At 46.8% G+C, this 16,733-nt stretch overlaps 1 protein-coding gene across 2 annotated transcripts in view; it reads right to left on the bottom strand.

The window, feature by feature from the left end:
- Window positions 1-16,733, bottom strand: part of SLC36A4 (solute carrier family 36 member 4) — a 1,175,100-nt gene that overhangs the window by 654,296 nt on the left and 504,071 nt on the right. For both annotated transcript variants that reach the window (XM_069639305.1, XM_069639306.1), the window contains 2 exons: window positions 8,106-8,339; window positions 4,725-4,823 (listed from right to left, as the gene is read on the bottom strand). In XM_069639305.1, coding sequence (XP_069495406.1) covers window positions 4,725-4,823; window positions 8,106-8,339 — 333 coding nt within the window. The remainder of the gene's footprint in view (window positions 1-4,724; window positions 4,824-8,105; window positions 8,340-16,733) is intronic.

Here is a 16,733-nt window from a genome sequence, read left to right as displayed (position 1 = left end):
CGGAATGAGGGCCGCACTAGAGACGGGTTGGTGCACACACAGGAAAGCGTCCAGAGTCCAGTGCACGTGTAGAAGGAGAGTAGGAGAATCTTGATCCAGGAAGTACAAGTCCTTACAGCAGTAGAAGTTCGATGAGTGAAGGATCTTGGTAGATGGAGGCAGAGCGGGACTCTGCAGTCTTGGTAGATGGAGGCAGAGCAGGACTCTGCAGGGTGTTGGTGCTGCCTGGTAGACAGCCGGAGGCAGAGCGGGACTCTGCAGGGTGTTGGTGCTGCCTGGTAGACAGCCGAAGTCTCTATATATCAATAGGGAGCTGCGGTGTGGAGCAGCAATGCGGCAAGCTTCCAATAGAATAACAGGAAGATGCCGCGTGTAAATGGTGGGACTCCATTTGAACGAGGAGTGAAAAACCGCGTATGAGCGCGGAAAAAACAGGCAGCTCAAGGGAAGCTGGAAGTTGCCGGGAGCTGCATCGGAACGCGGGAAGGCAACCGTACCTTAGGAAGTAGAAAACGTCTGCGAAAGGCAGAAGTAAGCTCCGGAATGCGAAGTGAGTAACAACGATCAGAAGCGCAGTTGCAAGGCTTCCGCTTCGTTAAATGGAGTCAGCTGACGTGCGTAGGACAAACGTAAACGTCATCGCGTTGGTCATGTGATCCATGCATTTGGATTAGCGCCTCCCGGATAACTTCCATTGAGTGTGGAACGGTCTAGCCGTTCTCAAGGCTGAGAAAGCCAGAAAACAGGGACGTTTGGGTTTCGCAACGGAGCCAGGTGGAGAGGGCGGAGAGGTAGGCATGACAACAGGAAAGAAGGTATTATTCCTGACAAGCACTTCTAGATTTACTTCCTCAAGATGCAATATTACCGAATGCATTTAACATAAGTCAGATGAGGGAGGAGACTGGTGCACTGGTGGGTAGACCGTTATTGGATGCTATTCTGATTAATGCACGTTCTTTAGTAGCACATGTACTATCTGTATTTGAGCTCCTAGTCGCAACCCGTCCGAATGTGCAGCTAGTGAACCTGGGGGTACTAGGTAATTTCAATACGAGGATGAATATCCCCAGGTCCCTTTATTACCTCAATTCTGTGAGACCATGCTGGACCTAAGTCTACAACAATATACATGCGAACAAACCCATGTATTGGGTGGTATATTAGATTTGATCTTTGCGCCCACAGCTAATGTAGCTGCTGTCTTGGTAAACCAGGTGCTGTGGTCTGATCATTACCTTATTTTATTCAGGATACTGGAGCCAGTGGTAGTGGCCAAACCGCCTCCGGTTACCTTCTGGAAACGCAATTGGCATACCGTGGACCATCCGTTAGTATCATCCCTGATTCAGGATAAAAGCAGAGAGGGTGGTGTAATTGATCTGTCCTCTATTTCCTCTATTCTTGGGGAAGTGACCAATCAGGCAGCTCCCCTAAAACTCACCCAGGCCCAGAGACATCTCTCTTAACCTTGGTTCACTGACTAACTAAAGGAAGCTCGCCTCAAAGAGAGGTAGGCTGAGCGTAAATGGTGATGCTCTTATAGCGCACCAGAGAAAATTACATTTTAGCAACTTACGAGAGAGTATCATCAAGATATTCGACTTGCCAAACAAACTTTCTTCACTCTTAAAGTGGAACAGGCTCTTCATCAGTCCAAATAACTTTTTGGTGTGGTCAAGTCACTCTCCTCTACGACTCGCTTCTCCCCTGTGGTCCCTTCTTCTCAGGCTTGATGCGATTCCCTGTGACGTTTTTTATGCTAAGGTGGCAGATATTCGGAAGAATTTCGCAACCAGTAAGACATGTAGGATCACCTCCCCTCCAGTGGGAACTATAGAATTACCTTGTAAGACCTGGATGCAGTTTTCTGAGGGCGAAGTCCTACAGGCATTGGACTGCTTAAAGTCAGCAGCTCCCTTGGACCCTATTCCCCAGACTACCCTTAAAGGACTCATGCCCTCCATGATCTCTTTGGCCACTGAAGTTGTGAACGTGTCCTGTTGGACAGGTCTGATACCAGGTGAATTGAAGCAGGCGATTTCTATCCCTCTCTTGAAGAAACCCTCACTGTATCCTTTGGTGCAGAGTAATTTTTGTCCTATCTCACTTCTTTCTTTTTTAATGAAACTTCTCGAATCTTTAGTTGCTCCTCTCCCTTCTTTTTTGGAAATTTCCAGTTTACCCCTTTCAGTCTGGTTCTCGGCCGGGGCAAGGCACTGAGAGTGTCCTGTGTCGGTGGTTGATGATTTGACCATGCTGGTGGACCAGGGCTAAGTGGGGCCTTAATTCTGTTGGATCTGTCAGTGGCATTCAAAACGGTCTACCACTCCATCCTGTTTTCCTGGCTAGTAACAGCAGGCCTCTCGGGGCACGTCCTGGACTGGTTTACTTCATTCCTAACAGCGAGGAGCCAAATGCTTTCTCTACCTACCTTTGTCGTCTCCTTGTGCACTTTCTTGTAGTGTTCCTCAGGGTTTCCGCATTGTCCCCAGTGTTGTTTAACATATAAATTCAGCCGCTGGTCCGCCTCATCCGCTAATATGGCTTTCGTTGCATGACCAAGCTATGGCATCCTTTCCACTCCGGGAGTGTCTGTCGACAGTGGTAGTGTGGGGGAAGTGTATGAGTGCGAGCTGGCTTAAGCTGAATGGGGACAAGACGGAGGTCCTGGTAGTGGGTGCCCTTTCTGATGATGCTCTTTGGACACCCTCATTCTGGCCTGCTACTTTGGATGATCTTCCAATCCCAGTGAGGGTGATCAGCAATTTAGGGATTCTCTTGTCCTCTTCATTGTCGATGACTCAGCAAGTGAGCATGGTATGTAAAACTGGGCATTTTTTGCTTAGAGTCCTACAAAAGGTTCTCCCTTTTTTGCCTAATCAATCACAACCTTTGGTGTTAGCATCCAACTCTAAAGTGGCATAGTTCCTCTCTCTGGGAACAACTTCCTATTGATGTATTGGGTGTTTTAGGTTGTCACGACTTTGTTAAAGAAGAGCCACTAACCCCACATGTGAAGCTTCAGTCTGCTGGATAAACTCCATGGTAAAATCGGACACCTAACACTGGCTCACTGCACAGGATATTCTTGAATTCTCATCATCATCCATCCACTTTATTCTTTGGGGTACCGCATTTTTAAGATCATCAGTGAGGCAGGATGTAATGGAAGAATAATTCGGGATGAATCATCTATAATATCCTACTAGGCCCAGAAAGTAAAACTACCATTCTTAAATATATACAATCGCCTACAGTTCTCGGACATTCAAATCTGGAAAGGATAATGAAGCCAAGTCAAAACTTTCAATAATTAACAGGTTGATGAAAGAAATTAACAAATTGGCTATATATATATATATATATATATATATATATATATATATATATATATATATGTATCTCCCCCCAGGCTAAGTGTTCACTGTGACCTCCTAACGATGCATCAGAAGATTGCAGTCCATATTTAATTTGCAAGATCTTAAAAGGTAAATTTTTTATGTCATAACATAAAGGACATTGCCCATGTTCAAGCCTATTTTTTGTGTTTGAAGAAAAAGGGAGGGTGAAAGGGACTTCAAACTAAATAAATTCTGAGTGTGGCAGTGTGGGGAAAAAGGTGGTGGTAACGGAATTACTGCTGCTTTTCCTGATCCACCATACTACAAGTTTAGCCCTGGAGTGGAGGATTTACCTCTGGAGGTAAATCCTCCCATTTTCTGCTGAAAAATCGGCAAACTGAGCTGAATTAATGCGGCGGTTATTTCGCCGAAATCCCCAATGGAGTCCTATGGACTCTAAATTAATGGGGACTAACACCGCCACCAGCACTTGTAATGCAGCAGTAAATCCGCTGGACCATGTGGCGGTAACAGTAATTCCGTTGGGCAGTATTCCAGCTGATTTCAAGTACGACACAATAGCTGCTGATCGAGTATTTCAGAATGAGCATGTTTGATGACATTTCACAAACGTGAAGAAACCGGTCATGTCAGGTAAAATAGTGTCCGTGCCAGCCTCTGAGGCCAACACCCTATATTCAGTGCTTTGAGCAGGGAGAGAGGACACATACACTAGCAACTGCTTAACAATTATCCAAGCGTATCCAGACTATTCATGTCTGCAAATGGGGAAAATCTAACTGTCAAAAGACCAATAATGAAAGTTGATCAGAAGAAAAGAAATCTTTTTTTTTTTAATACTAAGGCATATTTGACTTAAATTGCAGACATAAACATGGAATACCTTAAATTTTGGGGCCTATGACCTAGAACATACTCCTAAGAAGCCAATACGCCAATATACATGTATTTGGTCTGCCCCAGCGCTTTGGACATTTTCACAACATGAGAACAAAAAGCAATCTTTTCACTTTTGGATTTTGACCTGCAAAATGACCCATATAATCTTTGCATTGAGCGTCTTGGAACTAACATTGTACCTAGACATTTTTTGCAGTGGGACATTTGGAAATAATTTTGTAGCATGGTATGTATATATACCAGGGAAAATAAATAGATATTTTGTCTATTAACGCACAGCAAAAGGTATAAAATAATAAAACAAATTTGAGTGAGAAGATCCAAATCGTTATTAGAAAAAATAACAGGAAAAGCCCTCTATAGTTCTGTGGAAAATATGGGAACTTTATACAAGAGGATCTTGCAGGTAATTCATTGCAATTCTAAAAATTAAAATATATAGTTTAATTGTGAACTTACCACGCCTATACCTTCAAAAGCAAATATGGCGGTACCAAAGAAGAGTGGGTATTTCTTCCAACTTGTAAATGCAGGAAGACTTCGAGGACTGCGCAAATCCTAATATGACAAATAATATTTATTAGAACTATTCATATTTCCAGTTATCCATGTTATAATCATTTAATCCACACACAGTTAACAATACATAAGAGGTTCTAGTGATTGCAATTTCCTTTGTACACCCTGGGGTTTACATTAAATCTCGGTCTGTCTGGCCAATTCCCAACATCATACTAAACCCCTTATATCAAAAACAAGTGTTTTCCCTACTCCCCAGAAAGTTCGCAATCTGCCAAGAAGACTAGTACATTAATCTGGGGATCCCAGAAATATTGGTGGAAGAGCCTGCTAGAAAATGGAAAGAAGCACAGACAGGTTCGGATGGGTGGGTCATAATCCACACAGAAGCCAGCTATTGCACATACACTCTATGCTACATAGAGACGCAGAGACGTTTTTATGAGAGGGCAAAAGGGGCACTTGCCCAGGGACCCCACCTTGGAGGGGGCCCTACAAGGCTAGCTGATCTGAAGTAGTAAGATCCCATTGTTCACCAGTCTTAAATAGCACATGTCAGGATATTTTATGGGGTGCTGCTGAGGCTCTAAACCCATTGCCTTTCTGTTTTGGCAAGTGCATTCTGCCTTGATCAATTCATCATGTATTGCTTTCTGTGTTCACTGTGGTATTCATAGTTTGTGTGTTCCTTATGGCACAACTCTTTAGCATTCTTTCCTTCCTGTGGGAATTATGGTGATCATGTGCAATAGGCAATGGTGAAATGCATATTGATAAATTGAGTGCCACAATGGTTCAGAGATATGTGTTCATATGCAAAATTTGAATATCACATTCCAACAAGGCTGTCTGAGCCTTTCCTATGTCTGAAGATTATAAACCAGCCTGCATATGTACCTGGTTTTGTAGAACAGCATCTGCTATTATCAGCAATGTACCTGTACCAGATAGGGGTTGCTATAAAAACTAACATATCATCTGTATGGTGAAGGTCTAGAAATTGGTTTGCTCAGATGGGGTGTTGTAAAACCTGGGAAATCGCCTCCAACGATGGCATTCACTGTTAGTCCAAGAGGTGAATAAGTATCCAAATTCAAGACTATGGAACGACACCGTTCATGTTTGTATCCTGGATTTGCCAGCAGACGATACAGTGATCCTGGTCAAATCATCTTATACATCTTACATTACTGTGCTCTTCTTTGAGGTTTGCTTTCTTGCATGGTGTTGGCATAGATTAGCCCATTACTTGATCTTTCTTCTTATGTAGGCCATTTCGGTGGAAGGGTTGGTAGACAGAAGAGAGCGGACCATATGTTGCAGGCTTCAGGCAAGCATATTTTAAGGTCTGCTTGTTTGAAACAAAAAACGATTTGCTTTTGGTAAAAGTCAAAGGTTTTTAAGCACGTTTATAACTGAACATTTCTCAAGCCATTGTTTTGGAAGTATTTAAAGCTTTAAAATACAAAAGACAACTCCAGATTAAATTTCTTAAATCACATTGATTGGTATGCTGGTTCTTATATACTTCCCTTGATGATGGAGAGAATGAAGCTAGCTAGCATCATTCCCATTTTGCATAACACCCTTATTATTGGGTTCTGAGCAGTCACCTTGTGCTTTATTAGGAATCCTAGGAGACTCTAGAAAGGCAGTCAAATATTGTCTCAAATCACACTAAAAATGCACAGTGGCTCTGGACACCACACTGTGTTCAGTCCAAATAGGCTGATTATTTAATACCAAATAGTTACCATGATTCTGAAGACCTTGGTTGAAGCACTGGTCTTTACTCGCTATTTCAGTCTACTCAGAAAAGTACAAAGCTATAAGCAAGCATCGCCAAACAATAGTAGCATGCTGCACTTCCAATCAGTAACAATAGGATGCATGAAATGAAGAGTTCAGGAGGAAGAATGGTTGCAATGATGAAAGGCAAAACAAAGAAACAATGATAATTCACTCTTGCAATAGATTGTGGGAAGTTGCTCCTATCTGCATGTATATGGCCCATCCACAACTCTGCTCCCCCAAGCTGTTCAATGGAAACATGATGTACAGACATCCAAAGACATCACGCGTTGGATTTGAAGCTGTTTATTGGTGCTTGGAGTATTATTGTTTACTATGCCATTATCGAAATTTTAGTATGTCATTATGGAACTAGTATACTGGCTCACTCTTACACGAGATGACTATGGGTTTTGCATACTTATGTTAAAGGATATTTATACCACGCACTATCACCACTGGAGTGCTCCCCTGGCGTTCTGCTTTATCCAGGCCACGTTCAGGTGCCAATTATGGATAAAGCAGCATAGAACATATGTAACAATCAGGGTACACGTTACTTTATCTGACAAACTCATGGTAGAGTTTCCAGTGTCATGCTTTAAACATCCCTTAATATAATGAGAGATTTAATATCAAAATCAATTTAGGGCTTGACACCCAATATACAATGGTGTCACATGGAAAAATGGACATTGTGGGAGAATATTTTTAAATCGGTCTGGAAGGGCTCTAAAGAGGTCATAACGAGCCATACTAGGGCATTGGAGTGAGTGGTCGCGTAGATTTTGCTGAGAATGGATGTCCCACGGAAGCCAGGGTATTAACTATTGTTCCATATGATATGTTATTTTTAACGCGCTTAATACCCAGAGGTTTCTAAGCACGGACCTGGGGATCGAACCTGTGCTGCTCCATGTCGTCTTGCTTCCAAGGCAAGCACGTTGCCGCTGAGCAATCCTCCAGAGAGGTCTCTTGATTTGCTGCTGGCATATCACTTGGCGGAGAGAATGTGGGGATTCACCGTACGCATGTAGTGGTAGGGAAAGAGCGTTTCGCGGGACGTTTTCCTGAGGATCACTTCATGAGTGTTGCAAAACCCGCTTAAGGCTCTCTGTGGGGCTAATCATGAAGAACAGGATCACAACTTGAGGGAACCATCAGCCAGCTCCCTGGGGGATGTCCTCCAGCCCAAGAACGAAGGGCCAGGGCTCATCTTTAGAAATGCAAGGGTGGTTCTTCATCTGGCCTCCAGCAGATTTAGTCATCACTCGATTGTTCTCCTAACGAACACTAGTTTGAACAAATTCTTGCCATTTGATAGCCGGCTTAGTCACAGAGGAATTTAACTTCTCAGCATCCATTATAATTCTATTGTACAAACATACAACGCGGCCACAGTTAATCATTCAAATCCCACATTATCCTTGCTCACTGCACGGATGCTGCCAGGACTGTCCAAGGCCTGACATCACAGATACATCATTGAGATTCACTAGTGTAAGCAGAAGCAAAAAGGTAAGTACTTACTCGGAAAATGTACTGGTAAATAATAACAAGGCTGATTGCCATTGAAACATTGGCAAGGAAAGAAAATAGCGAAAGGTTTTTCAGATTCCGGATGAAGATGAATACGATCAGAAAAGGAAGAAACCCAAGCATGTACAGGCGCAAGTCAAGGCTCCATTTCTCCTGAGGGCCTTGTGTGCTGTTATTGGGACTATTTCCAAATAATGTCCTGTTCTCCAAAAAGCCTTCTACCACCTGCAGGTAAGAAAGGTAACTGTTAGTCAATTTAGAAAAGCTTTGATAAACGGTTCAATTAATACACTTAATACACAGAAATCAGAGTGTCACATTACTGTTTACTTAGAATTCACATTGCACAATTACACAGTACTCTCCTAAGTTCAGCTATCAGCAACATTAGGAAAATATTAAGAGCGCTGTGTTGCTTGGTAAATGAAATCTGTCTATTGGTCCTGCCCCTGTTTTATTACTAATGGAATGCGCTTACTGAGCACACTCTTCATAGACCGAGCTCATTTTGAATAGATTACCTTGTAAACTGTGGGGCCACCTTGCTTTTTGAAATCCTCTTGCCATTTCTCTAGCTAGGGCTGGACTACTGATCTCTATTCTTTAAGCACATGTATTGACACATTTAATATATATTCGTGTTCTGGGCGGTTGCTTTCATTTAGAAGTACATTTCTTGAACCAGCAAAGTCTCTAAGATATTTACAAAAAAATACCAAAAAGAGGGGAGCAGCAAACATGTAATTGAATATGTACGTGTGCCAAGCCCATTAACATCATAACAGTTTATGTATTTATTTACTTATTCATGTGTACACTTATAGCAGCGCACACAGCCCTCAGGCATCTAGGCGCTAGTTACATTAGGAACAGATCAAAACTGCTTGGTTACAGACAATTTGGGTAAATCAGTAGCACAAGGCTGTCAGTCAAGTCAGGTAAATTGCAAGCCCAAAAGGTTACATAGATAGCTAGGGGCTGTGAGACAGGTCCGGTAGTTGCAGGCACATTCTGTTACATATATAGCACAGAGGCTATAAGTCAGATGAGGAAGTTGTGGGCAAGAAGGTTACATGTATAGTACAGACGCTATGAGTCAAGATCGGTACATGCAGGCATATTAGGTAACATATGTAGCATAAGGGCTATGAGACAATCCGATACTTACAGGCAAATAAGGTTACATCAGTAGCACAGAGGCTATAAATCAGAGGCGGAAGTTGTGGGCAAGAAGGTTACATGTATAGTACAGACGCTATGAGTCAAGACCAGTGGATGCAGGCATAATTAGTATAACGGCTATGAGACAAATCCGGTAGTTGCAGGCACACAAGGTTCCATAGATGGCACAGAGGCTATAAATGAAGTCCGGCATTTGCGGGCACATTAGGTTACGGTAAACCACAAAGGCCATTAGTCAGGTCCGGCAGTTGCGGGCAAGGCCATCTTACCCATGCTTTTTTCGCAGTTGAGAACCCTGTCTGCTTGGTGTAGTAGCTGCTAAGTGGGTCTCATGGTGGCTTGGAGAGGGGTGGGATACCAAGTATGTGTAGGATAATTTCGGTTTTCACTTGTCCCTGTGCCCTCCAGTGCTGTCATTGTGGCTCCGCACAGGTCGCTTCACTCCCTCGCCGCTGCCAGGTCAGAGGCAGCGTCATGCTCCTCCCCGGGGAGCCATCGGAAATACCTGTCGGATGCCTTCGTGCAGGGAACCCCCTGTCAGGTATGCAGCACAGCGGGAAGCTTCAGTTGTTGGCGCGGTATCAAAGGCAGGGGATCAGGGAAAAGCTAGTCTGGACAGGTCTACGGGTCATTTCACCTACTAGCCTGTGATCGAGGCCAGGGGATTACAGGGGAGCTGTTGCCATGAAATGCAGGTCTACATGGGAGCTCCTGTCGTGATAGGCGGGTCTGCGGTCGCTCACTATGTTTGCATGGGAACAGGTGTCTAGTAGTGCGGCCTGCAAGAGCCCGCCGTTGTGCTGCTCGCCTCGGATGTAACGTTCCAGTCGGGACTGTGGTACTCTCTTATCAAGCCACCCAGAGGCTAAAAGATATGGATCTCTGATGCTGTTACCTTCCCTGTTGCGTTAAGGAAAGCGACCTCCGAGGCAGAGGGAGGAGTTTATGACGGTCTGGGGAAAGGGAGGAGTGTGAACGGAACGGGCAGTTCTGAGTTTGTATTCAATAAAGAAGTACGTGTTTCCTGAGCTCCGGTCTTGCGTCCTTCCTTTGCAGACCCTGTACGGGCGACAAGGCTGTCTCCAGTAAGACCGGAGCATGATCCTCCTAGCGGGTGATCCCACCTCGCTCCTGCAGTCCTACCGGCTGGCGATTCCCACCACGCCGTGCTCCTTACAAAGAAGACGAGATACGCAATCCATGTGTCTCGACCTCATATGCCAGCGATCCCGCTGAGACGTTCCAAACACTCGATCCCGAGTGCATGCCACAGCAATCCTGCCCTGCTGTTTCCTGCTGGATGATTCCCACGTGGGGAGTGACTGGAGTCACCACACGTGCAGGCCGCACAGCAATCCACCAGAAGCTCCTCCCTACTCCCAAGCCAGCAACACCTCGTGCTCAGCAGGCAGCATCTTAATGACGGTGGGTATCTTCCGCCCCTACGTTCCCACACCAATACCACGGCTCGCCTTCCACAACGTTCTGCCCACCACATGCTCCATCTCGTGTTCCAGGGTGCTCAAGCTTCCATCTCTACGCAAAGGGGCCTAGAGAAGTAAAAGACCACGGAGGTGGCATTGCAGGCACCCAAGTATCACTACATAGCACGCTTTCACCGGAACTTCGGCCATCCGACTCACAGGGCCCTGTCATCTTAGTGACCCACGACCTGCACCATAACCACAGACTCTCTGGGAACCCTGCAATGTTAACCATCTGCACAGTGGGTCCACTGTCATAAGGCGCATCGCCCGCCATGAGCGACCACGGCACACCGTCCCCTGTCCACAGGGCCAAATCAGAGATTCTACATATGCCACTCCTTTTCTCAATGACTCTGCAGGCTGACAAGGGACCATGATGGCCCAAATGGATGGAAGATTTCCATCACTTCGTGAGAGCATCAGGGGAAGGAGACTTGCCCCACCTACGTGACGTATTCATCAACGTGGTCGGCACAGAGATCAAAATGATAGTCAAGATGATTCCCGCCGCGGATCAACCAGCCGCACTCAACGCTGCTTTGAACAGAAAACTTGTGATTGAACCGAACAGGGATTATGAGAGATAGATGTTCAACCGATGCACGCAGAGGGCCGAAGAGACAGTCAACAAGTTAATTACCCGCCTGAGGGCCAAAGGGGCCCACTGCCAATTCCATGGGTTCTCCCTCGATGAAGCCATATGCCTGAGGTTCATGGAAGGTTGCCTATCTCCCACCCTCAAGAAGCAGCTATTAAAGAAGCCCCTCTCGATCAATGAGGTCAGGGAGCTTGCAAGGATATTTGAAAGGGTTGACGTTCAAGCCCCCTCCATGAGAGGCGCCCCCACATCTAAACATGGCAGCGCTGATCTCATCACCTCCGTACAGCAGACAACCCAGCGACATGGTGATAGAGGTGTTCCACCCTACAAATCAACTGGTCAACCCAGCCCCATTCAACAGAGGCAGTGCTATAGATGTGGCATGGCGTTCCCTCACTCAGGGTCCTGCACTGCCCTATTACAGAGATGCGCCAACTGTGGAAGAGAGAGGCACTTCCAATCCATCTGCAGGGAGGGGAGGCTGTTCCCTACCAGGAGGCCCCAGTGGCTCTCCATATCGTTCAACCGACCAAACCAACCACAATACTTTCAAGGCAGGGCCTACCGACCCAATCAACGACGATATGTCGGAGCTGTTAAGGACTACCACGCGTCTGACTACCCTCAGGATTACAGCTACTACGACAGCACCTTCGCATAGTTGATGAATACGATGAACCCCCCCGCAACTACCAGGAGTTTGAAAACTTGATTCAAGCTCTGCCCCTCCAGAGCACTGCCAACTACGACCAACCGCCCCACGATGAGTATGTTAACCTCATCCAGGATGACAGAGAGGTGAGAGAAGCCCTGAAGATCCCAGTCAAAATAGGTAACAGCCTCTTCCATTCCTGGTGGACTCTGGCGCTACCGTCAACATCATAGGGGAGCAAGAATACCTGAAAATTCCAGAGAGACAGTCAATAGAGAAGGCATATTTGAAAATCTTCCAATGTGGAGTGACATCACCCCTGCATGCAATCGTACATTTGAAGCGTCAGCTCATTCACAAAAGTCTGAAAGTAGACACGACCATCCATGCCATCAGAAGTCCAACAAAGGCAGGTGGTCTCCTCAGTTACCACACAGCCTCATGTCTGGGACTCATTAACATCCCACTTCTGCGAAGGGGACATAATACACTCATCTGCTGAGAGTAACAGATGCGAAGACACTGTGTGCGCAGTCAACAAGTCAACATGTCCAGACACCCTGGCCTCATCACCAAGGAAGAAGTTCTAGTGGCATTTAGCCGATTCTGCGCAGCACTTGGAAAGTTGAAGGGTCCCCCAGTACCCAAGAAGGGTCGGGTTCCATCTCCAAGAGGCGGTCTCCAGAGAGCTCGACCAACTGCTCATCGACAGTATCATCGAGCAAGCCACGGGACCGACCCCGTGGGTGTCCCCCCTGGTTCATCATGCCAAAAGAGGGGGGGGAGTCGGGCGTGCTGAATTACAGCAATGACATTCTTGTGTTCGACACGTCACGTGAGGCACACAAAGCAGCGTTCCTCGCCACAGGCACAGCGATACAAGATGCCAGTCTGACACTCAACATTGAGAAGTGCCTGTTCAGTAAATCCAAATTGAAATTCTTCGGCCACATCTTCTCCGTGGAAGGAATGACCCCCCTGACCAGAACAAAGTCAGCACCATTGCCAACTTGAAAGAACCACTGCAAGTGGCGGACGTTCGATCTTTCTTAGGCAAGGCAGGATAGTGGGCAAGATATATTCCACACTATGCGTCCATCACCGAGCCGAACCAGAAACTCGTACAAAAGGAGATGCCATTCATCTGGTCCCCCGTCTGTCAGAAAGCCTTCGATTTTATCAAGAGCGCCCTCACAGAAGGCCACCGCCTGGCATATTTTGACCCCAGCTGGCACACCGAAATTACGGTGGACGCCAGCCCTGTTGGACTCGGGGCCAACCTGGCGGAGACAAGTGGCGCAGACACACATCCGAGGCACATCGTGACCTATGCAAGCAGAGCCCTCTCTGGCCCCGAATGTGCATATTCGTAGGCCGAAAAGGAGAGTTTGGCAGCCGTCTGGGCCTATGAGCATTTCCACAATTTCATTATTGGGAAAAAGTTTACACTTATTACGGACCACCAAGCGTTGCTGTCGCTGTTTGGCAACCCATGAACAAAGATGCCCCCCAGGATCGAAAGATGGGGCATTCGACTACAAGAGTACCACTACGACATCATTCATCGGCCTGGCGGCGACCTGAAACCGGCAGACTACTTGTCCCTCCATCCTATGGGCTCTCCAACAAACGCGCTGGTGACGAATACATCGACTACGTCATGACCAACTCATTGCCTCCCGCACTGTCCCTCGAGGCGGTCGCAGCCGTGTGAGCAGCTTACCCAACGATGGCGCTGACCATTAGTCTAACCAACAACAAGTGGAAGGATCACCGACGCGCAATGCTGGGCCACCCAGGGGTGTGCAGAGAGGAGCTTGAAAGACTAACAAGAGTCCATACCGAGCTGGCTGTCAAAGACCATGCCATTCTACTAAGAGGATGCCGGCTTGTCATCCCTGCGACGCTCAGAGCTGAAGTAATCAAGACGGCCCACAAAGGGCACAGAGGGCCGAGAACACAAAGATGCAAATGCGTCACCATGTATGGTTCCCCTTCCTAGACTCACTGGTCGACAGCTGGGTTAAGAACTGCCTGGCCTGACAATATACAACAAGAGCTGATGCTGCGATACCACTGCAACCGACACACATCCCGGATCGGCACTGGGAGAGAGCAGCCGTTGATTTCTACGGACCGATGGAGTCAGGGGAGTACCTCCTGCTGCTAATAGACGAATACTCTCGATTCACCATTGTCAAGAAGGTGGCCACTACAGCATACACTCATGTAGCAGCTACCTTTGACAAAGCTCTTAGTGAGTGGGGCATTCCGAGGGTCATCAAGTCGGACAATGGGCCACCTTTCAATAGCCAAGCCTTTGCCAAACATTTGGGTTTCAAACATCTGAAGATAACCCCCAGGTGGCCGCAAGCCAACGGAATGGCAGAGCATTTCATGGCTTCCATAAAGACGACAATGCAAAGAGCCCACATCGAGGGCACCAGCCCCCACCATGCGCTGTGTAGGCTGTTGCGTGACTATTGCAACACACCACATGAGGCCACCAACAAGGCCCCTGCTGAACTGATGGTACGTTACGACGTGCACACTCGGATTGTGAGGGAATTACAAAGCCCTCGATTAAGAAGGTGTGGAAATCATCCTCAGAGACACAGAAGTCAAAGGGAAGACCAAGCTAGGGTCAGATGTGCGACGAAAAGCAGTGCCCATGGAATTCCAGGTCGGGGAAGTTCTCGTCCAGCAGCCAATGGTCAAGAAAATGGAATCGCAGTATGCCCCGATGCTGATGAACATCATGGCCATCAAAGGAACAATGGTGACCGCCCAAAACAAGGATAGAGAAGTCACGAGGAACAGTTCCCAGTTCAAGTACCTTGGCAAGAGAGGACTGTGAGCCGCTCCCGCCAGAGCCTGATCTGGAACTGAGGGAACCGCGTGATGATACGTGGGATCCCCCACACGAGTCAGGCCATTGCAGGGTGCTGGCAGCTGAGCCACCAGAACCAGGTGATCGATGTTGACCCAGAGGTGTGAACATTTGTCCAGGGGTGGTGTTACCTGCCCTGTCGCTTTAAGGAAAGCGACCTCCGAGGCAGAGGGAGGAGTTTATGATGTTCTGGGGGAAAGGGAGGAGTGTGAATGGAACGGGCCGCTCCGAGATTGCATTCAATAAGGAAGTACGTGTTTCCTGAGCTCCGGTCATGCATCCTTCCTTTGCAGGCCCTGTACGGGCAACAGAAGCTGTACTGTTTCCTCTTGAAGAAACCGTAGTTACTCAGGCAGCCAGGGGCTAGAGGTGTCAGTCCCCCTCTTAGTGATCCTCAGACCAGGGGCAATGATGTTCGGCCCGGTGCAGTGATGTTTGGAAAGTCGTCTGCTGTCAGGATCACAATGTGTTATCAGTGTTATCTCTGGCCCGGGAGCCAGCCCTGCGCAGATGGGCTACAGGCTTGGGTAAGGGGCGCCTACAAATGCTGCTGTCGGGACCTGGATCACACCCACCGGTTAGCTAGCCAAAGTCGGAGCTCTGGATTGTGTTTCCCTCACTCTGACAGACACCGACCAAGGAGGCCCAGTCGGGCCGGGCCTGTCTCCTTCGCCAAATGCATATGACTAGATTTCAGGCATAGCTACGCCGACAAACTCCATTTCTATTTGCAATAGGTCCCTGTGACAACCAGAGCGAGGGGATGGGGACTCCTTTTGCGGCAAGCTGGAGAAATATTAGTGGCTCAGGGCCCCTAGAGCTAGCGGTATGGAGGAGCTGCACAGAGAGACAAGTGCTTCCTGCGCCCCCTGCTGGCTAGGGTAACATATGCACTATACATTTTCAGTTGGCAAGTTAAAGTTTGGTAAGTTTATAATAATCAACTAATTTACAATATAATCATTTCCTTGTTCAATGATGTCATGCTAACTAGGGTACAGGAAACTGTCATTTTCGATAACTGTTTCAATGATTTGGAAACGTACTGGGGCATTGATTAACAAAATCAGTTTATAATTTGTGTGATAAGTCGAACTCGGGAGAAGGACAAGAGGTAATTTTCCATACAATATTTTATTATTTATTTCTTTTTGAATTTAATAAAGCATGCAAAAACCCACAGGCATCGAGTTCAATCCCAGCAGCATATGAAGAGACAACATATGAAATAGACAAGAGCAAGGCCTATCCCATCCCTACCTCTAAGCAGGTTTCACCCTAGTGTATAAAGAAAATAAAGAGCGCTCCTCAGGATGTCTTACAAACATAAAACAGTCTTCTGTCCAAAGCCTACTCTACCCTGTGTTCTGGCCCAACCGCAAACAAAATGATTAACGCAAACTTAACCAAGAAAGGTCTGTTAGGGGTCAACCTATGAAATGGTGAATGGCTTCTGACTTCCAGGCAAATGTCTCTCTGGTTTCAACCAGGCCACTCTCCTAGTTGTACAGTTGAAAGTTCAAGTTTGCACAATGCCTCTTTATTCTTCCTCGCCTCCTTGTAGAATAGTCTCTGACGTTTGCAGACACAACGTAGTTACTCAGCCCTGGATATGGTGTTTCTCACCATGCTTTTGGGGTGTGTATCTCTTTCCCAGCCTTGGGGTATTGTTTCTCCCACCACACCTTGGAGTATTGCTTAGCACACCCCGTCTTGGGCTCCTGATACTCTCACCCCACCTTGGGGGATGTCTCTCACACCGCTTTGGGGTATTTCTTCTTTCTCCTTGCCTGGGAGGCCTGTTTCT

The sequence above is a fragment of the Ambystoma mexicanum genome, chromosome 7q (genome assembly GCF_040938575.1).
Source record: "Ambystoma mexicanum isolate Mex_15411 chromosome 7q, UKY_AmexF1_1, whole genome shotgun sequence".
Taxonomy (NCBI): Eukaryota; Metazoa; Chordata; class Amphibia; order Caudata; family Ambystomatidae; genus Ambystoma; species Ambystoma mexicanum.
This window is presented reverse-complemented; position numbering and strand designations above follow the sequence as displayed.